Genomic DNA, 17,503 nt, shown 5'->3' with positions numbered 1-17,503 from the left:
CTAAGATCGGGGCTCCCCTTTTTTGGGGAGCACAGATCTAATGCTCCCCTCCCTTGGCGATGCACCCCCTTTTTTGGAAACACCGATCGATGCTATTTATTTTTTTTATTTTTTAAAAATATAATAATAATTTTTTTAATTAATAAAAAATAAAAAATATTTTTATTTTTTATTATTTTTATTAATAATGTTTGTAATTTTGAGGTGAAGTGTTTATTTTAAAAACTAATAAATTTTTATATAATTTTGATCAGGATAAAATATTTTACCCATTTCTTTTGGAATGGAGCCCAAAAATAAATATAAATACTTCAAATTGTTAAACTATTATATATTAATAATAAAAAAATATTATCCCTTTGTTATAGTAACTGATGAAAAGAAAAAAAAAAAAGGAATGGCCGAAATTGAGGTGAGAATAGGTGGACTTTTGGTAGGCGGGAGCCAAAAACAGGATTTTTTTTTTTTTCCCCTTTTTTTGTCATTCCCTTCCAAAAAGAAAAACCCTCCACAAAATTACAAACAGAGATCTTTAACTCAGCAGCTTCACACCAAAATATAGTTTTTTTTTTCCTTGGTGTTTTAGCGTTGTAGCGAGGGAGATACACAGAGCGAGAAGGGTAGAATGGGAAATCAGAAGCAAAAATGGACGGCGGAAGAAGAGGAGGCGCTTCTCGCCGGAGTCGCCAAACACGGCCCTGGCAAGTGGAAGAACATTCTTAAAGATCCCGACTTTGCCCCTTACCTCACTCACCGCTCCAACATTGACCTCAAGGTTCTCCTTTTTTTTAATAAATAATTTTGTCCTACCGTCTCGAGTTAATTCTTGGATTTCAGTGTAGTTGTAATTTTCCTTAAATCATATTTGCTCTTATTTCTTGTTTGGTTATAGGGTTTATTTTGTGAATTAGTAGTAAATTTTTCTTCTTGATACTGTTTTAATTAAGATGCTATTTACATTAAGAAACCCTAGCTGTGTGATTTTGACTGAAATTGAATTGGTGACAGATTAAATTAAAAGAAATTCTGGAATATTGTCGAATGCACTTGTGTAAACTAGATAACTGTCAACCATAATTTCATGTTAAGCGAGGCTGCATATGATAATTTAAATGCCTCAATGAGAATAAAACTTGTGTCCTAAACGTTGAGGGCGATATGATAAATTTTTAAGCTTTTTAGTTTTTTGGAAGAATTTAACAAGTTGTAGTGGGTTTGTTGATGTGTTAGGCCATATCAGGTGACTGGGGCCTTAGTAATGAAGAAAATTCAATCTAGATAACTGTGGTGAAAGATAAAAGATGTCTGTTAAAACTCAAAACCATTGACAAAATGTTTGTCTAGTACCAGTCATCCATTTTAATATGCTTGATGTTTTATTTCAGTGAATTTTAATTTATCCTTAGCCTGCTCTTTTATGGTTAACTAATATGGTTTTTTCATTTTTACTCTCATTTGCAGGACAAATGGCGAAATTTGAGTGTTAGTACTTCTGCTCAAGGCTCCAGAGATAAATCAAGAGCACCTAAGGTGAAAGCCATTGTTGCTTCCCTTCCCAACACTCCCAGTTCTGCTCCAGCTGCTTCACGTGCTCACATTGTAACTACTGATGCTGTGGTGGGTGATGCTTCAAACAGCTCCTTAGATGGGAAGAATGCTCCTAGGTTTGTATTTCTGTTCTTTCTAGTCCATATTCAATTGAGTAAAGACATCTGTGTTGGTGACTAATCTTCTTGTAAGTATGATGTGAGGATGGGAACAAAGCAGAGGACATCCCAAAAGCTGTTTGGATGTCAAAAGAACTTATTATATTTGATTTCGTTTTACATGGTCAATTAGAAATTTGAAACATCTCATGCTATGAATGAAGGTTTTATATTCTGGTTTGCTTTACATTCCTACTTCCCCTTTTCTATTGATAAAAAAGATTAAGTCGAAGTCTTAGATACTTAAGTTTGATGAATGCAAGTAAGTTTAAGTTGAATTTTCACTTTTGGTTTTACATAATTTCTTGTATTTTCCAATGATGCTGCACTGCCTTAACTTGCAAGTTGACTGGCTCACCATTTTTTGTGATTAGTACATTCTCTTTCATTTTTTTCTCAGATGCAGAGAGTCTCTTTTGCTTTATGTTGGAGTAGCTTGGATAAATATTTTGTTCATAATGTTCTCTTGTCATTGGGTACTTGATGCCATTGTCTCTTCTTTTAATTTTCACTTTACCAGGTATAACACAATGATTTTTGAAGCCCTTTCAACCATTAAAGATACAAACGGGTCTGATATTAGTGCAATTGTAAGCTACATTGAGGTGAGATGGATTTTGTTTCTTTTGTTTTTTTTTTCCCTCTTTTTAGTTGCAAATCATGTGTATTTCTTATGTTTTATCAGGCATGAAATTGCTGCTTGAATAGAATGTTTCTAGCTTTGTTAGAGGACCTCCTTGAGGTCTATTGGTTAGAAGAAAGCCAAATTTGGCTTAACCTAGAAACCAAGAAGATCAGAAGAGATAGTTACAATATCTAAATCCTAGCAAGCAACCATTATTGAGCATCAAAGTTTAGAGCAGGTTTACAACATGTTAAAATTTCCTCATAAATGCTGATTGGTCGCTGAATTTCAATTTATTAGATGATTTCATTGCATGACCTTAGGTAGCGTTTAGTATGAGGGAAGTGGGAGCAAATTCCCTGCAATGTGCTCAATTAAATTACATTATAGTGTTTGTTTTACAACAAATCATTGTAATATTTGCAATGCAATTACATTACAACCAATGGATGTAATTAGACCTGACACTTCGTGTTTTCATGTCTTAAACGTGTTAGACACGATTAGACACGAAACACATTAAGGTTAAACGCGAACACGACACGAATACTATTCGTATCTTAAATCTGAAACACGTACGTGTATATGTTTAATAACCGTGTAACACGACATAACACGTTTAGACACGTTTATTAAACGTGTCAATATATGACACGACATGATTAATAACACGATTAACACGATTAAATAAAAATATTTACAATTCAACATAATTATATTATTTAAATTTAAAATCAATAATTATAAAAACAATTATAATAAAACAAAATAACAAGAACATTAAATATAACAAAACAAAATTTAAAATTAGTATTTGGGCATGACATAATTGCATTATTATCTTTATAAAATTTAAAAATTTTATTAAAATAATTGTTTAAAATTATTTAAGTAAGGCTAAAACAGCTTTTGACTATTAATTTTTAACAAGTTGATAAGTGTGTTATGTATACATATTTAAACACATTAAGGCGATTAAATACGTTTATACGTTTAAACACGATAACACGATTAACACAATTAATTAAACGTGTTACTCGTGCCTGACACGTCAAGATACGAAAATTTTTTTGTTTTAAACGTCAGACACGATTAAACACGAAACACGTTAAGGCTAAACACAAACCTGTTTAACCCCGTGTCTTCTTATGTCGTGTTAACGTGTTGTGTCTAAAATTATCTGATCTAGATATAATGTGATTACAGTCCAAAACCAATGCAATTAGATTGCATTGCACTGTGTAATGTTATTAAAGATATTTTTTCTCTTCAATTTTGTTACTTTGTTAAAGATATTTTGCAATGTTATAATTATATATATATATATATAGATTTCGAGAGATGTCTCTTTGTAACTCTCAGTAGTCATTCTCTATTGGGTGGCGAATGGTGATTGTCAATAAAATTTATATTATCTTTCAAAGAAAAAAGAAATTGAAATAAAATATATAATATAGGAAATTATTTTAAGAAATGAAAATAAAATATATAAGATTATAATAAGAAATAAAAATAAAATATATGACATTAAAAATATTTTTAAAAGATGATATTATATAAAAATTAACAATAAAAAATACTAATATATTAAATTTGCATTTTAATAAATTGGGGTAATTCTGTAAATTGACATTACATTTACAGCAAAGTATTTTTAAACCAAACACTGCAATGTTATCTTCTTTGCATTTTAATCATTACTTTGCTTATGTACCAAACATTGCAATGTTATATTCCCTATAATCACGATGCTTGCAATTTCATTGCTTATAATTACATTGCATTGTAAGGTACCAAACGCCACCTTAATGCTACATGTTAAATGGCAACAACTGTGTATGTCCTATTATTTTAAAATAAAAAATAAGATATACCAATTTTTTTGGTGTATTTTTTCTGCATTTGGGTATTCTGTAGCTTGTAGCGAGTATCAGGTTGTGTTTAGAAATGTTAGAAACATCTTTCTCAATGCTTCATTGTTGCATGGGGATTTCTGAAGAAATGGCATTAATCTTCTAAACACAGAAAATTTTGATAACTGACAAGTGCGATTTCAACGAGACCTTTAATTAAATCCTTCCTTACTCTTTAGGTATTTCTCCTTCTTATATGATAGCTGCATCCTAATAATATGAACTTTGATCTTCAAATGTCAAGTACAGTGTAATAAATCACTTTTACGGGCACATCACATCCTTCTTTCCTTAAAACTATGAAACTGGATATGTGTGTTTTTATCTTGGGGTGCCTTTTGTCTTCTTTGTGTGTGTTACTGTATTTGAACCAGTTATCATTCTCTATTTTTCAATGCATGTTGGGAAATGTTGATGTTAACTGTCTTGATTCACATGCTGCAGCAAAGGCATGAGGTTCCACCAAATTTTAGAAGGTTACTAAGTTCAAGGTTGAGAAGACTTGTTTCTCAAGGCAAACTGGAAAAGGTAATTATGATGCTACTAATGAATAACATACCTTACTTCATGAATGATGGTTTCACCTTTTCTTTTGTCAAACAATCATCTGGAGTATGCTAAACATGATGACAATTGCTTCCAATGGATGATATGTTATTTGAGTTTAGACTTTGAATGCTTTCATGCTGGCATTTTCCATGCTAATCTAAACTGCTGAAATTGCAGGAAACAGCTGAGAACATCATTATATTATTTGAGTTTTATTTTTTCGTGCACGTTCACATTCACGTTAGTTAAACTGAGTAAGAGCGACTACATTGACCTCCAGGATTATCAGCATGACATTTACCACCTTTTCACAGAATCTGTAAATAGATTTTCAATTCTCCAATTTTTTTAAAGTAGACAAAGCTTTTGACTTCACTTTTGAAGCTCTCCTATCATTTATATATTTATAAGATCATTGTATTTTATCAGAGTTCTAGTTAGTCCTTAGCTAAATTCATTTGAATAGCGTCTTTTCATTGTTGCTTATTTAACACCAGCAAAGCCTGGGAGATTGGATCTTGTGTCTCCATTGTAACTACCAAGTGCATACTGGCAAAGCTTGCTGGTGCTTTTCTGATTTTAGGCAACGTTGAATGATGCTTAAAATCTGGATGATGTTTGTTTTCATGCTAACAATGATTTTTAGCAAATCAATCTCTGGGGAGGATTTGCTAGTATGCTGGAACTTAGGAGATGCGATAAGTAGTGATGATATGTGAGAGTCATTGATGTTGTATTACATTATAGAATAAATTAATGAAAAGAGTGATTTTGTGATTGATGTTTTTAAGCTTACATGTCTGATAGCATCTTCTCACCCATGTCAAAACCATCCAATGTAGATACAAAATTGCTACAAGATCAGAAAAGATATCTTGATGGGAACGAAAACACCTACCCCTAAACAAAAAGATATTAGGTTACGGCAGAATTCTGGTGTAGTGAGTTCTGGTGAAACAATGGAAGAAGCAGCAATTACAGCTGCCTATAAAGTTGCTGAAGCAGAAAATAAATCATTTTTGGCTGCTGAAGCAGTTAAGGAGGCAGAAAGAGTATCAAAAATGGCGGAAGATACAGATTCAATGCTACAGCTAGTGAAAGAAATCTATGAACAGTGTATGTGGAATTACACATGCCTACTCTTTTTTGGGCTAATACCTATTTAAATTAGTAGCGTATGTTTTTATTGTATCCTGCTACCTAAATATATTTTTTATTTTGCTGTGTTGTTGCAGGTTCGCGTGGTGAAATTGTTCTTTTGGCTTGAGTCTTAGCTTCCTAGGATGTAACTGATAGGAGTCTTTCCTCTATAATTTTTGGAATCTGTATCTATGTAAATTCATTGATCGTGGGGATAAATGCCTCGGCATTTTATTGAAATGCATGGGAAATTACGCCCATCCAAAGATCAATGATGAATCATATAAAATCAATGTACAATTAGCCCATCATATTGAGAGCGGAAACTAGTTTTGAGTTTTGGAAGCAATGCATTTAGGGGAATGTACATTTTAGAATGATATACTGAATAAACATCTTTAGACCTTGGCTTGGTGCTGCGTAATCAACGGAGAACCTATTTATCATGTAATCGTGAAAAGGTGCTGAAAGGAGAAGCATGCTCCATTTGTAAAAGCAGCCTTTTGCCAGTTTTGTGGCGCACGTTGAACCGACCATTTGTGGGCCGTGGAACATCTCTTGGTAGCTTGAGGGAGAATTGATGGTTGAATGTGGCGAGTAACGTTGTATCAATTCTAACAAGTTAAAAAGTTTGGTGGTCTAACTTTAGTTGTAATTCTTAAAGCAATTGAGGTTTAAAGGTTCAACTCGTTTTCTCTTTATGGCTCCAAGAACAGTCTGACCAGTTGGTTTGGTCAGCAACATTAGCTAAGGACGTGGATGCAAAATACCAACGGTACTACTAACTATGATTCCCAAAACAAGTCATCACTGGATGAATACACGAAAACCGAAAATGACAGATATACCCATCCCCACATATTATATAAATATTAAACTGCACAGACGGCTGCCCCGTTTCCACGCTTTCCACTATTTCCAGATGCTATCTCTCTCTCAAGGCGACGCTTCAGAACTCTCTCTCAGATCTCCTCTTTAATTTTATTCATTTCCAGAAATTTTAGGTAATTATTCCCCTTTTTTTTTTCCTACTTTAGGTAATTATCTTATTTCTGTTTGGTGTCTGGATTTGCATGGTTTTCACTTTCCGGGCCCTTTTCGGTCGATGAGAAAATTAATGTAAATTAGAAAAAGAATTCACATGTGTTTGATTCCAATGTGTCTTTTCTTCACTTCCTAACTGATAATTGTATACAAATTTTTTGTTACGTACTGTTTGGTTGCTGAGAACATTGAGTATAGGAGAAAAATGGAAAAGAAAACTTGATAATTATGTTGTTGTTTGATTTATAAATTACTAATGTATAAGGGAAAAAAGAGTAATTTTAGGGAACTTGGTTGTCCTCTACACTTTTTCTTGATGAATTGGGAATTTGTATTTAAGATTAATCCAGCTTTAAGCTAATTTCTTTGTTCCCCTATTATAATTGGCTTGGCTTTTCCATCTTTTATAGATTCATTTGGTTGCTAAGAAAACTCAGGATAATAAAGAAGATAAGATGTGGAAATATTATGATTTATTTTGTTTTGATGTCTGGGAAATGAAAAGCTTTGTTCTCGTCACTGGGAAAGGTAAAAAAGAACATTGTTTTATTCTTCTTTTGGTCTCCTAGAAAATTCAAAGAACATGATCTTGGAATGGTTTTTCCGGGCAAGTAAAATTATGGTCCTTCCTATCATGTATATGCTTTCATGTTTACTTCCAATTATGAAACAAGAAGAAAGTAGTTTAGTCAATCTTCATTATTTTTCCTATAGGAGAGAAACAAATGCGATATGCACAGTCAGGTGATTGAGAACTTGTAAATTTTGTTACCTTTCAGGCTGCCTTTGAAAATTACTCATAATGGTTGATAGCAATGCATCTTCTGGTTCACCTGAGGATACCCCAAATCCTAATCCTGATGGAAATGCACCTTCCGAGAGCGACCTTGCACTTGATGCACTAGCTCAAAAGGTTCAAGAGTCACTTGGCCTTGAGAGGAGACACAAGTTTTGGGAATCCCAGCCTGTTGGGCAGTTCAAAGACTTGGGAGATTCCAGTTTGCCTGAAGGCCCTATTGAAGCTCCAACACCTTTATCTGAAGTCAAGCAGGAACCATACAATCTTCCAAATATGTATGAGTGGGTCACTTGTGATATTGACTCTGACGAGATGTGCACCGAGGTCTACAAACTTCTGGCAAATAACTATGTTGAAGATGATGAGAACATGTTCAGATTTAATTATTCAAAGGAGTTTCTGCACTGGGCTGTTCGGCCCCCTGGTTATTTCAAGAGCTGGCACATTGGTGTCCGTGTCAAAAGTTCAAAGAAGTTAGTTGCTTTCATTACAGGTGTCCCAGCAAGAATCCGGGTCCGTGATGACGTTGTTAACATGGCAGAGGTCAATTTTCTATGTGTTCATAAAAAGCTCAGATCAAATAGGCTTGCTCCTGTCATGATTAAAGAGGTGACAAGGAGAGTTCACTTGGAGAATATCTGGCAAGCAGCGTATACTGCTGGAATTGTTATTCCAACACCAATAACTTCTTGCCAGTATTGGCATAGATCTTTGAATCCAAAGAAGCTGATTGAAGTTGGGTTTTCTAGACTTGGTGCAAGGATGACTATGAGCCGGACAATTAAGCTTTACAAGTTACCTGAATCGACAGTCACACCAGGGTTCAGGAAAATGGAGCTTCGTGATGTTCCTGCAGTTACAGGACTACTCAGGAATTATCTGAGCCAGTTTGTGGTTGCACCTGATTTCAGTGAACATGATGTGGAGCATTGGCTTCTTCCTACTGAGGGTGTTGTGGATAGTTATATTGTTGAAAGCTCCGAGACCCATGAGATTACTGATTTCTGCAGTTTCTACACACTTCCTTCATTGATCCTTGGAAACCAGAATCATTCAACTCTGAAGGCAGCATATTCATATTATAACATTTCTACAAAGACCCCTCTGCTTCAACTGATGAATGATGCTCTTATTGTGGCAAAACAAAAAGACTTTGATGTTTTCAATGCATTGGATGTCATGCATAATGAATCTTTCTTGAAGGAACTGAAATTTGGGCCAGGCGATGGAAGTCTTCACTATTATCTTTACAATTATAGGATAAGGAATACACTGAAACCATCAGAGCTTGGTCTTGTACTCCATTAGGCTTGTTTTTCTCCTACAAGTTAAATGGAAATTTTGCTGTTGATTGGTTGTAAGGTTGAATCATGGCAACCCTTTGTTAGTCTTTAGACCTCCTCTTACCATTTAAAACAAACAGATGTTTGTGAATTTTCTTTTGCATAGAGGATTTACAGGCATGGATCCTTAAAGCCTCAAACTCTTGGAACAAATTTGCTGTATATTTAAATATTTTGGTCGTTTTTTCATCCATTATTTATGAAATTTAGAAACAGGGTAGTAAAATCAATTACAGCACGTTTGGTAGGGGGAATAGCCTCTATTCCCTTGCCATTCCTCATCCCTTGTTTGGTTGTCAAACAAGGTGAGGAATAGGAATTCCTAAGGAATAGAAATTCCTCATATTTGTCTTTGGGGTGGGAATGGCTAATACCACTCCCTCCCTTGGTATTATCTATTCCGTGAACGGGGAATAAGTTTGAAATATCATTTGACTAAAATACCCTCAATTGATTCATAATATCACGATTATGTCCCATATAAAACCTACTTTGTTTTCTCTCTCTTTCTCCTTCCTCCGTCTTCCTCAGCACTTTCAGCCGCCCTTCCCCCGAAAAGCATCTCCTCTCTCAGCCGACCTTCCCCTGTCTTCATCTACTCTCTCAACCGATCTTCCCCTATCTTTCGTCCTCTCTCAATCGATCTTCTTCCTCTCTCTCAGCCACTATCTCAGCTGTGGGTCTTCCCCTCTCTCTTACCCGTCTTCTCCTCTCTCTCAGCAAGTTTGCAACCGTCCTCCTCCACAATCGCTGTCGTCCTTCGCTGTGGTGGCTCCATTGGCCAGATCGATGCTTCAACGGCTAGATATAGCCAGGGCCAACGCCAAATTAGCTCTCCAACGTTTGAAGAGAAAAAGGAAAGATGAGAAAAAAAATAAAAAGTGAAAATAAAATAAAATAAAAATTATATCAATTAATAAATTATTAATTTTTAATGAAAATAAAAATTAAAAAGATTAAAAAATAAAAAATACAAATAGAGAAAAATACTCAAATAATGAAAGTAAAAATTATATAACTAATTTAATATAAATTATTTAATAATTTAATAATAAATTATTGATTTTTAATGAAAATGTAAATTAAAAGGTTAAGACATGAAAAATACAAATAGAGAAAAATGATTCAAATTGTTAAAATTAAAAATCATACAACTAATTTAATAATAAATTATTGATATCAAAAAACATGATTTTCTATTTCTACTAGTTTTTTCATTTTTTTCCTAATATTTCTTCTCCAATATTTTTTTTAAACACAAGTGTAAATGATTCATAATATATGAAGAATTGGCTAAAAAAAAAATCTATACACAAATTTAATTGATTATTATAGATAAAATATAATATAATTAAATTATATTTTTAAATAATTATCTATTTTATAAAAATATGTGATTAAATTATAATTATTTTTAGTAATTGGGAAAAAATATAATTATGATGGATAATTATCTTTTGGGATAAATGTGTATTTAAATGATAATAAGGATAATTTTATTTTTTTATGAAAATAATTGTTAATATGGTCAAGGGTATTTTTATCTTTTTATCACCTATTCCTTTCTTATTCCAATCTTATTTCTACCAACCAAACACTGTGATAAGTCATAATAGTAATTCCTACTCTATTCCATTCACAATACCAAATAAAGTAATAATTATTTTATTTTATTCTCACATAATAACAATTCTATTCTATTCCTACCTATTTCGCGAACCAAACGTGCTGTTATAGATTAGCTATCTACACTTCACGATGGATTGAGTCCTCATCGTCTGGGTCCTGGGTCCAAGAAAAAGCCCAATCAGCCAAACTCATGGACTGGTTTTGACTTGGTGACAAATGGGCTCAAATAAGCCCACTTGAGGTATTCAATGAAAATATTGTTGGTGCATGTAGCTCCAATGGTAGACAAGATAGAAAATATATATTAATGAAAAAGCATAGTTCTATGTGGTCTGTCACGTTTAATAATAAGCATAATAATAATAGCAATAATAAAATAATATAATGAATGGCCCAAAGCAAAGCGATAAAAACGCTTGGTAGGTCTCCATCTTTTGCTTTCTTCGTTTAGAAGAATCCTCCATTGCTGAGTAATCATATTCCATTAACAAAGCCAAAAATAGTGTAACGTAGTACAAATGTGAAACTTTATAAAAATTATCCATTGCATGTAGACCAAAAAGGTCAACTCAATATCAAAAACCCAATTTAAAAGAGTTTGTGCCTAATAAGTTTTAAAATTAATGCCAAACTCATTTACTTTATTCTTATCTTTTTGAGCAATTACATGTTTTATTGGAATCTTCATAATATGCTCTTCTGTTTTGTTTTATTTTGTTTTTTTTTTTTGTCTCATATGAAGTTGAAATATGCTTGCTTTTTGAAGTCTTGGATTAACTTTGCTTGACTGAATGTGAGATTAGAAGAAAGAATATGCAAAGGGCAAAATGTTTTAGGGGTGTACACTTGCCAACTAAGTTCATACTCCTTCACCTTATTTCCATTAATTTGTCCAATACTTAGGGCCACAAGGTTAAAGTTATCATGTAGGAGACTGTTAGTACAAAGATTATTTTTGAAAAAATTTTTGAATTATTTTTAAAATATTTAAATAAAATTTTATTTTTATATTCATTTAATCAAATTTTTATATTTTTATTTTAGGTTAAGTTGACTCATATGTTCAATAGTTTATTAATTGTTATTAGTTAAAACGTCAATTATTATGTTAATACCTGCATGACGTTATTTTGATGATGCCATAAAAAGTGAAAATGTCATATGATCATGTTATAATATGACATTATAATTTATTATAACATATCAACATATTACGTTAGTGTCATATGATCATAGAATAACAAGTGACATTTTATCTTATAACAATTAATTAACTAATAATTATAAGAGTATACTTGATTCAAAATAAATCGATAAAAGTTTAATTAAATGTAATAAAAAAATAAAATTTTATGAGAAATTTTTAAATAATTTAAAGGCCCTTTTAAGTATTATACTCATTTAAAAATGCATCTTTATATTTTTTGCCAATTAAAACATGCATTACATTTATGTATAAATATATAAAAAAATCACATTAAGGGCTACTTTCATTGAAACAAAATAAATTTAAAAGTTCATTAACTTCAAACAAACAAAGATTAGTACCAATTACTTCCAAATGATGGGAACATTTTCTTTTTTTTTTTTTAAGAATTGAGAGCATTATTTCCAAGTTTTTATTTTTTTTAAACTGTGCATATAACAAAGTAAAAAAAAAAAAAATATATGGGGCAGCCCAATTAAAAGTTACTATTTCATTTTTTTTTTATTTCTATAAAAATCAAAACATTTGCTGAATGAATTTTAGGAGAAGAAATCTTAATTGTAATAAAGGTAGAAAAGGAAGGGCAAAAGGGGGAAATAAGGGGAGAAAGGAAAAGGGTTTTGGGTGGGCGGAAGTAGTAGTAGTAGTCCTAGTAGGCCACGGCCACAAGTAGAAGAGGATATAAAACCTAAACGCAATTCGATACGCAGTTTATTGCTATCAACACTAAACAGCGCTCTCTTCTCTCTTCTCCTCTTTTTTTCCTTTAAACTCCACGGCGCAGATCCGAGGAGTCTGGGAAACCCTAACTCTCTCTCTAAATCTCAACCGAAAAAGCCTCCCGAAAACTACCCCTTTTCACCTCTCTCTCTCTCTCTGTCTATCTCCTCAACAAATCCACCCACTCCCTAAAACACTTTCTTCTTCTCTTGCTCTAGCTATCTTCATCTGCTTCAAGGTTGCTATTTTCTCTCTCTCTATCTTTCTATCTTATCTTTCGTGGGTTTCGTCTTTCTTTTTCTGGGTGTTTGTTTGATTGTTTTCCTTTTGGTTGGATTCGATTTGATGTTTATTGGATTTAGTTTTACTGTTTGGGATCTGGGTTTTGATCTGTTTTCTTGGTATGTTTTTGGGTTTTCGTTTTTGAGATTGATTAGTTCATGTTGAGATTTTTTAGGTTTTCCTTCTATTTTTATTTTCTAAAGTTGATTTTTTTTTAGTTTGAGATTTGGGAAATTAACAAATTTAAGCTTTGCCAGACTAAGCTCTCTTATAACCTTGCTTTATTTATTTCTCAATAAATAAACTTTATTGGAGGTTGAAGCGGAAAAGAAGGAAAAAAAACTGTTTTTAGGGTTTGTATTGTAGATTCCAAGTAGTAGGAATTTTAAGGTTATAGTTATATGAGCTTCTATGGTAGAAAAGTATTGATATGCTGTTCTGATTGTAAACAGATCTTAACTGTCAATGTTGTAACTTCTAACTTGGGCCCAAAGTCTTATAATTAGCTTTTGTTTGGTGGTTATTCTCTGACTAAGCAAATTCTTGGTACTTGGTATTGGAAAAACGTTATGATGGTATATAAAAAAACATAATGATGCTAAAGTGTTTGATGATAGTTTAGTTTTAATGTGTTGCTTCGCTGTAACTCTGAACTTGATAGATGACAAGTTTGGAATTTTTTGGTCTGAGTTGAATGTGTAATCACTGTCACTGGTCAAATGGATGGGAGTTTGTGACCTAGCTTTAGAAGGTAATTCTAGGAATGATTTTGATGCCTTTTCCAACTTTTAGGATTAATTAACTTAGCTAATAGTCAATCATCCATCAACCTGTGTACTCAGCAGGATGAATGTATAATAAACAAAGCAGGTTTGCGTATTTTCCTAGAATATTAAAACCCTTTTGTGAACTACCCAATGGTGATGAGTGATGGTTATGTGTTCCTAAGACAGTTTTATCAGTATGTGTCTTATGTAGTACTATTTAAAGATTTGGTGATAACAATTTGTTAAACTATCTCCTTTGAAGTTCATGGCCCTGGGTGAATTTTGGAGAGATGGGCAATGGTGTCTGGTAAAGGATTCTTGTCCAAAATGACAGATACCAATTTCCCCTTTGTGTATCTTCTCCAGATACTGAATCAGAAGTTAATGCTTGTGCGCCTTGTTCTCTGGTGTGCAAGTTTGGCTCTTCTGTTACATTTTTCTCAATATGAAAAGGCTCTGACTTTTATTTTTTTGAAAATTAACATCTTTCAAACATCAACCGTCAGATTATATTTGCTGGTATTTGTGTATAATGCAACATCTTGATTACCTATGATATCTTTAATCTTAAAGCTATAATCTCCATCTACAGCTGAGCTGAACTTTGCTAACGAAGCTTATTCTTTGTTTCCTCTGCACAGTCATGGCAGGTTTGGCACCAGAAGGATCCCAATTCGATGCTCGTCAATATGATCAGAAAATGACTGAGTTGTAAGTTTTTGTTTGTGGACCACGTGCTTTCCTCCCTTTGCATGTGTCTTTCTTTTAAAGCAAAAAAAGAAAAAAGAAAATACTATTTGCTTTACAACTTGGTGATGCTTATATGTAGTGAAAATTCAAATGGAACAGGCTTCAAACTGATGGAGATGAGTTTTTCACAAGTTATGATGAAGTTTATGACAGTTTTGATTCAATGGGACTTCAAGAGAACCTTTTGAGGGGTATCTATGCATATGGTAGGTGGGACTTTAAAAAGAAAATTATAAGTTCTGTCAGCTTTTATAAATTCTTCAAGTATCCTAGCGTGCTATTTGTTTGGACTTCTATAATTTTTCAATGTTCTAATTTTTACTGAATCCATTGTCCAAAATATTTTCCAAGGTTTTGAGAAGCCTTCTGCAATTCAGCAAAGAGGAATTGTTCCATTCTGCAAGGGTCTTGATGTAATTCAGCAGGCACAGTCTGGAACCGGGAAGACAGCAACTTTCTGCTCTGGAATTCTACAACAACTTGACTATGGTGTAGTCCAATGCCAGGCTCTGGTTTTGGCACCCACTAGGGAGTTGGCGCAACAGATTGAGAAGGTGATGCGGGCACTTGGTGATTACCTTGGTGTGAAGGTCCATGCTTGTGTTGGTGGGACAAGTGTTCGAGAGGATCAACGCATTCTTCAAAGTGGTGTGCATGTTGTTGTTGGCACTCCGGGTCGTGTCTTTGACATGTTGAGAAGGCAGTCACTTCGACCAGATTATATTAAGATGTTTGTCTTGGATGAGGCTGATGAAATGCTTTCTCGTGGTTTTAAGGATCAGGTTTGTTATTTCCATCATGTCCTTTTAATGATTATGAGGTTTGGAAGCTCTGGTTTTGAGATTTTGTGCTCTAATAATGTTGTTATCTCTGTCAGATCTATGATATTTTTCAGCAGCTGCCGGCCAAGATTCAGGTTGGAGTATTTTCTGCCACAATGCCACCAGAAGCCCTTGAGATCACTAGGAAGTTCATGAATAAACCTGTGAGAATTTTGGTTAAGCGTGATGAGCTCACCCTCGAGGGTATCAAGCAGTTTTATGTGAATGTTGAAAAGGAAGAGTGGAAGCTTGAAACTCTATGTGATCTCTATGAGACCCTGGCCATCACCCAGAGTGTCATTTTTGTGAACACCAGGCGCAAGGTTGACTGGCTAACTGACAAGATGCGAAGTCGTGACCACACAGTGTCTGCCACCCATGGAGACATGGACCAGAATACGCGTGACATTATAATGCGTGAATTCCGTTCTGGTTCTTCTCGTGTTCTCATCACTACTGATCTCTTGGCTCGTGGTATTGATGTGCAGCAAGTCTCTCTTGTCATAAACTATGATCTGCCGACTCAACCAGAAAACTACCTCCACCGTATTGGACGAAGTGGAAGGTTTGGAAGAAAAGGTGTTGCCATTAACTTTGTGACTAGGGATGATGAGAGAATGCTGTTTGACATCCAGAAATTCTACAATGTGGTTGTTGAGGAGCTGCCATCAAACGTTGCTGATCTCCTTTGATGAGATTACCCTTTTTGAAGATTGTTGAGGCAAGGGGTTTTGTTGTTTTGCAAGTACTATTTAACGTGCTCCTTTCTTTTTCTTTTCTCATTTAGTGTCTTAAGTTAATGTTGTTCTTAAACATATCTGACCATTTAATGATATGGGTCTTGCACAATTGCTACATAAAGATTGTCCAGTTTTGCCCACTCCGTGATGGTGGGTTTATGTTATTTCAAGTTTTGATGCGGTTAGGTTTTTGGATTGTATGTTGCTATTAGTATTTCATCCTTATATATAAATTATTAAAGGCTGTTACTGGTAGTTGATTGATCCTCAGCTCCCTTTAGTTTTAGTAGCACATTTCTTTGAATGGATGTTCTTGGCTACCGTTGGCCTGATGAGTAATGTATTTCATTGCTTTGGCGAGGGTTGTAACAACTCATAGAAGTATATGTTCTCCTGCATTTTCTGAGAAGTCTGTGAAACTCGTTGTATTGAAAGCTCAGGCAGGCCAAACCGCTTCTATTATGCTTACAGGCATTGAACGCAATGATAGGCTTTTGATTGGATTGGTTCAGTAGGTTGATCGGTTTAACGGATGAGACTTGGCTCCTTTTAACTACATTCAATTAGTGAAGAACGTTGTTTGATTGAAATTATGAGCGGGCCGGGGCCACTTACTCTTTTTTATTCCCTCCCCTTTCTTCGTCTTGTTATTCTTTTTTGCTTTCCCTTGGGCAGGATTTAGTTGGTAGTTTAAGCATGCCTCTTTTGCACTCCAGAGGTGAGATTAGAGTATTCCATGTTTAAAAATTGATTAAATTCGAAAATATAATAGAGATTAGAGTCACAAGGTGGTTAAATAATCATACTAATAGAGCAATTGCGTCACGCGTAAGCATTTATCAAATGAAACTGCTCCCAATTTTGCATTACTTAAATCCTTGGAAGTTTCATATCATTGAATCACTGATCTCTGTCTTTACCTCTACGGTGTTATTTGATGACTTGGGCAGCTTTCCATATGCTACGTGGTCGGTGCCCTTTAAATTCCATATTCAGCTAATCTTGTAAGATATAAGATTAGACAATGTGAAACATGCCATGACCTAGAGGTCCCCTGGAACAGCTGTTTAGATGCCGCCTATGAATTATGATAGTGTATAGCATTTCCCTGGAGAGGCAGATACGATACAACCCTTTTCATCAACTTGGAGAGTTCATAATGGGAAAAAGGTTGGGTTGTAAAACTTCAGATCAACAATTCATATATTCTGGCACTTGTGTCTTGATATGGGTCGGTTCGGTTGTACCAAGATTGTAGCCCCATGTACAAATATATGGTCAACACTCAACATTCCGACCTAATCTTCGTCACTAGCATCTCTAATTTGCAATCTAGTCTTCTGTCTGTCTATTCCGACAACAGAACTTACTTTCACCCTTCACTTTCTTTGGATGTATGTGGTTAAGTTAGGTATCCACCGGTGAAAATTTTGTGGTCTTTGAAGACTAACCTTGACTAATCTCTGAA

The 17,503-nt window shown here is 34.0% G+C and overlaps 2 protein-coding genes, 1 non-coding gene and 1 pseudogene across 4 annotated transcripts; all 4 read left to right on the top strand.

Annotated features, from left to right (window-relative positions):
- Window positions 1-409: 409 nt before the first annotated feature.
- On the top strand, window positions 410-6,357 carry LOC18596170 (telomere repeat-binding factor 4). The gene is made up of 6 exons (XM_007024477.3): window positions 410-775; window positions 1,462-1,664; window positions 2,227-2,311; window positions 4,689-4,772; window positions 5,636-5,909; window positions 6,029-6,357. The coding sequence occupies exons 1-6, from the start codon at window positions 626-628 to the stop codon at window positions 6,058-6,060; spliced, it is 828 nt and encodes a 275-aa protein (XP_007024539.1). The 5' UTR covers window positions 410-625; the 3' UTR covers window positions 6,061-6,357.
- Window positions 6,358-6,804: 447 nt separating this feature from the next.
- Window positions 6,805-9,308, top strand: LOC18596169 (glycylpeptide N-tetradecanoyltransferase 1 pseudogene; annotated as a pseudogene). Its single transcript, XR_016027050.1, has 2 exons — window positions 6,805-6,937; window positions 7,757-9,308. The product of XR_016027050.1 is annotated as a glycylpeptide N-tetradecanoyltransferase 1 pseudogene (transcript).
- A 3,350-nt stretch (window positions 9,309-12,658) lies between these two features.
- On the top strand, window positions 12,659-16,290 carry LOC18596168 (eukaryotic initiation factor 4A-14). Its single transcript, XM_007024473.3, has 5 exons — window positions 12,659-12,913; window positions 14,366-14,435; window positions 14,574-14,680; window positions 14,826-15,256; window positions 15,352-16,290. Exons 2-5 carry the CDS (start codon window positions 14,368-14,370, stop codon window positions 15,985-15,987), a joined length of 1,242 nt encoding a protein of 413 aa, XP_007024535.1. The 5' UTR covers window positions 12,659-12,913; window positions 14,366-14,367; the 3' UTR covers window positions 15,988-16,290.
- On the top strand, window positions 14,050-14,161 carry LOC148762223 (small nucleolar RNA snoR98). The gene has a single exon (XR_016027314.1). It is a non-coding gene; the product is annotated as a small nucleolar RNA snoR98 (small nucleolar RNA).
- Window positions 16,291-17,503: the final 1,213 nt, after the last annotated feature.

This window comes from Theobroma cacao, chromosome 6, assembly GCF_053813885.1.
Source record: "Theobroma cacao isolate CCN51 chromosome 6, ASM5381388v1, whole genome shotgun sequence".
In the NCBI taxonomy this organism is placed as follows: domain Eukaryota; kingdom Viridiplantae; phylum Streptophyta; class Magnoliopsida; order Malvales; family Malvaceae; genus Theobroma; species Theobroma cacao.
This window is presented reverse-complemented; position numbering and strand designations above follow the sequence as displayed.

Excerpts from the sequence above, each read along its gene's own strand:
- LOC18596170 (XM_007024477.3), top strand. The coding sequence starts at position 626 with ATGGGAAATCAGAAGCAAAAATGGACGGCGGAAGAAGAGGAGGCGCTT. Across the intron at positions 1,665-2,226 it reads GATGGGAAGAATGCTCCTAG|GTATAACACAATGATTTTTG; the intron begins GTTTGTATTTCT and ends TCACTTTACCAG. Across the intron at positions 5,910-6,028 it reads GAAAGAAATCTATGAACAGT|GTTCGCGTGGTGAAATTGTT; the intron begins GTATGTGGAATT and ends GTGTTGTTGCAG.
- LOC18596168 (XM_007024473.3), top strand. The coding sequence starts at position 14,368 with ATGGCAGGTTTGGCACCAGAAGGATCCCAATTCGATGCTCGTCAATAT. Across the intron at positions 14,436-14,573 it reads GATCAGAAAATGACTGAGTT|GCTTCAAACTGATGGAGATG; the intron begins GTAAGTTTTTGT and ends CAAATGGAACAG. Across the intron at positions 15,257-15,351 it reads CTCGTGGTTTTAAGGATCAG|ATCTATGATATTTTTCAGCA; the intron begins GTTTGTTATTTC and ends TATCTCTGTCAG.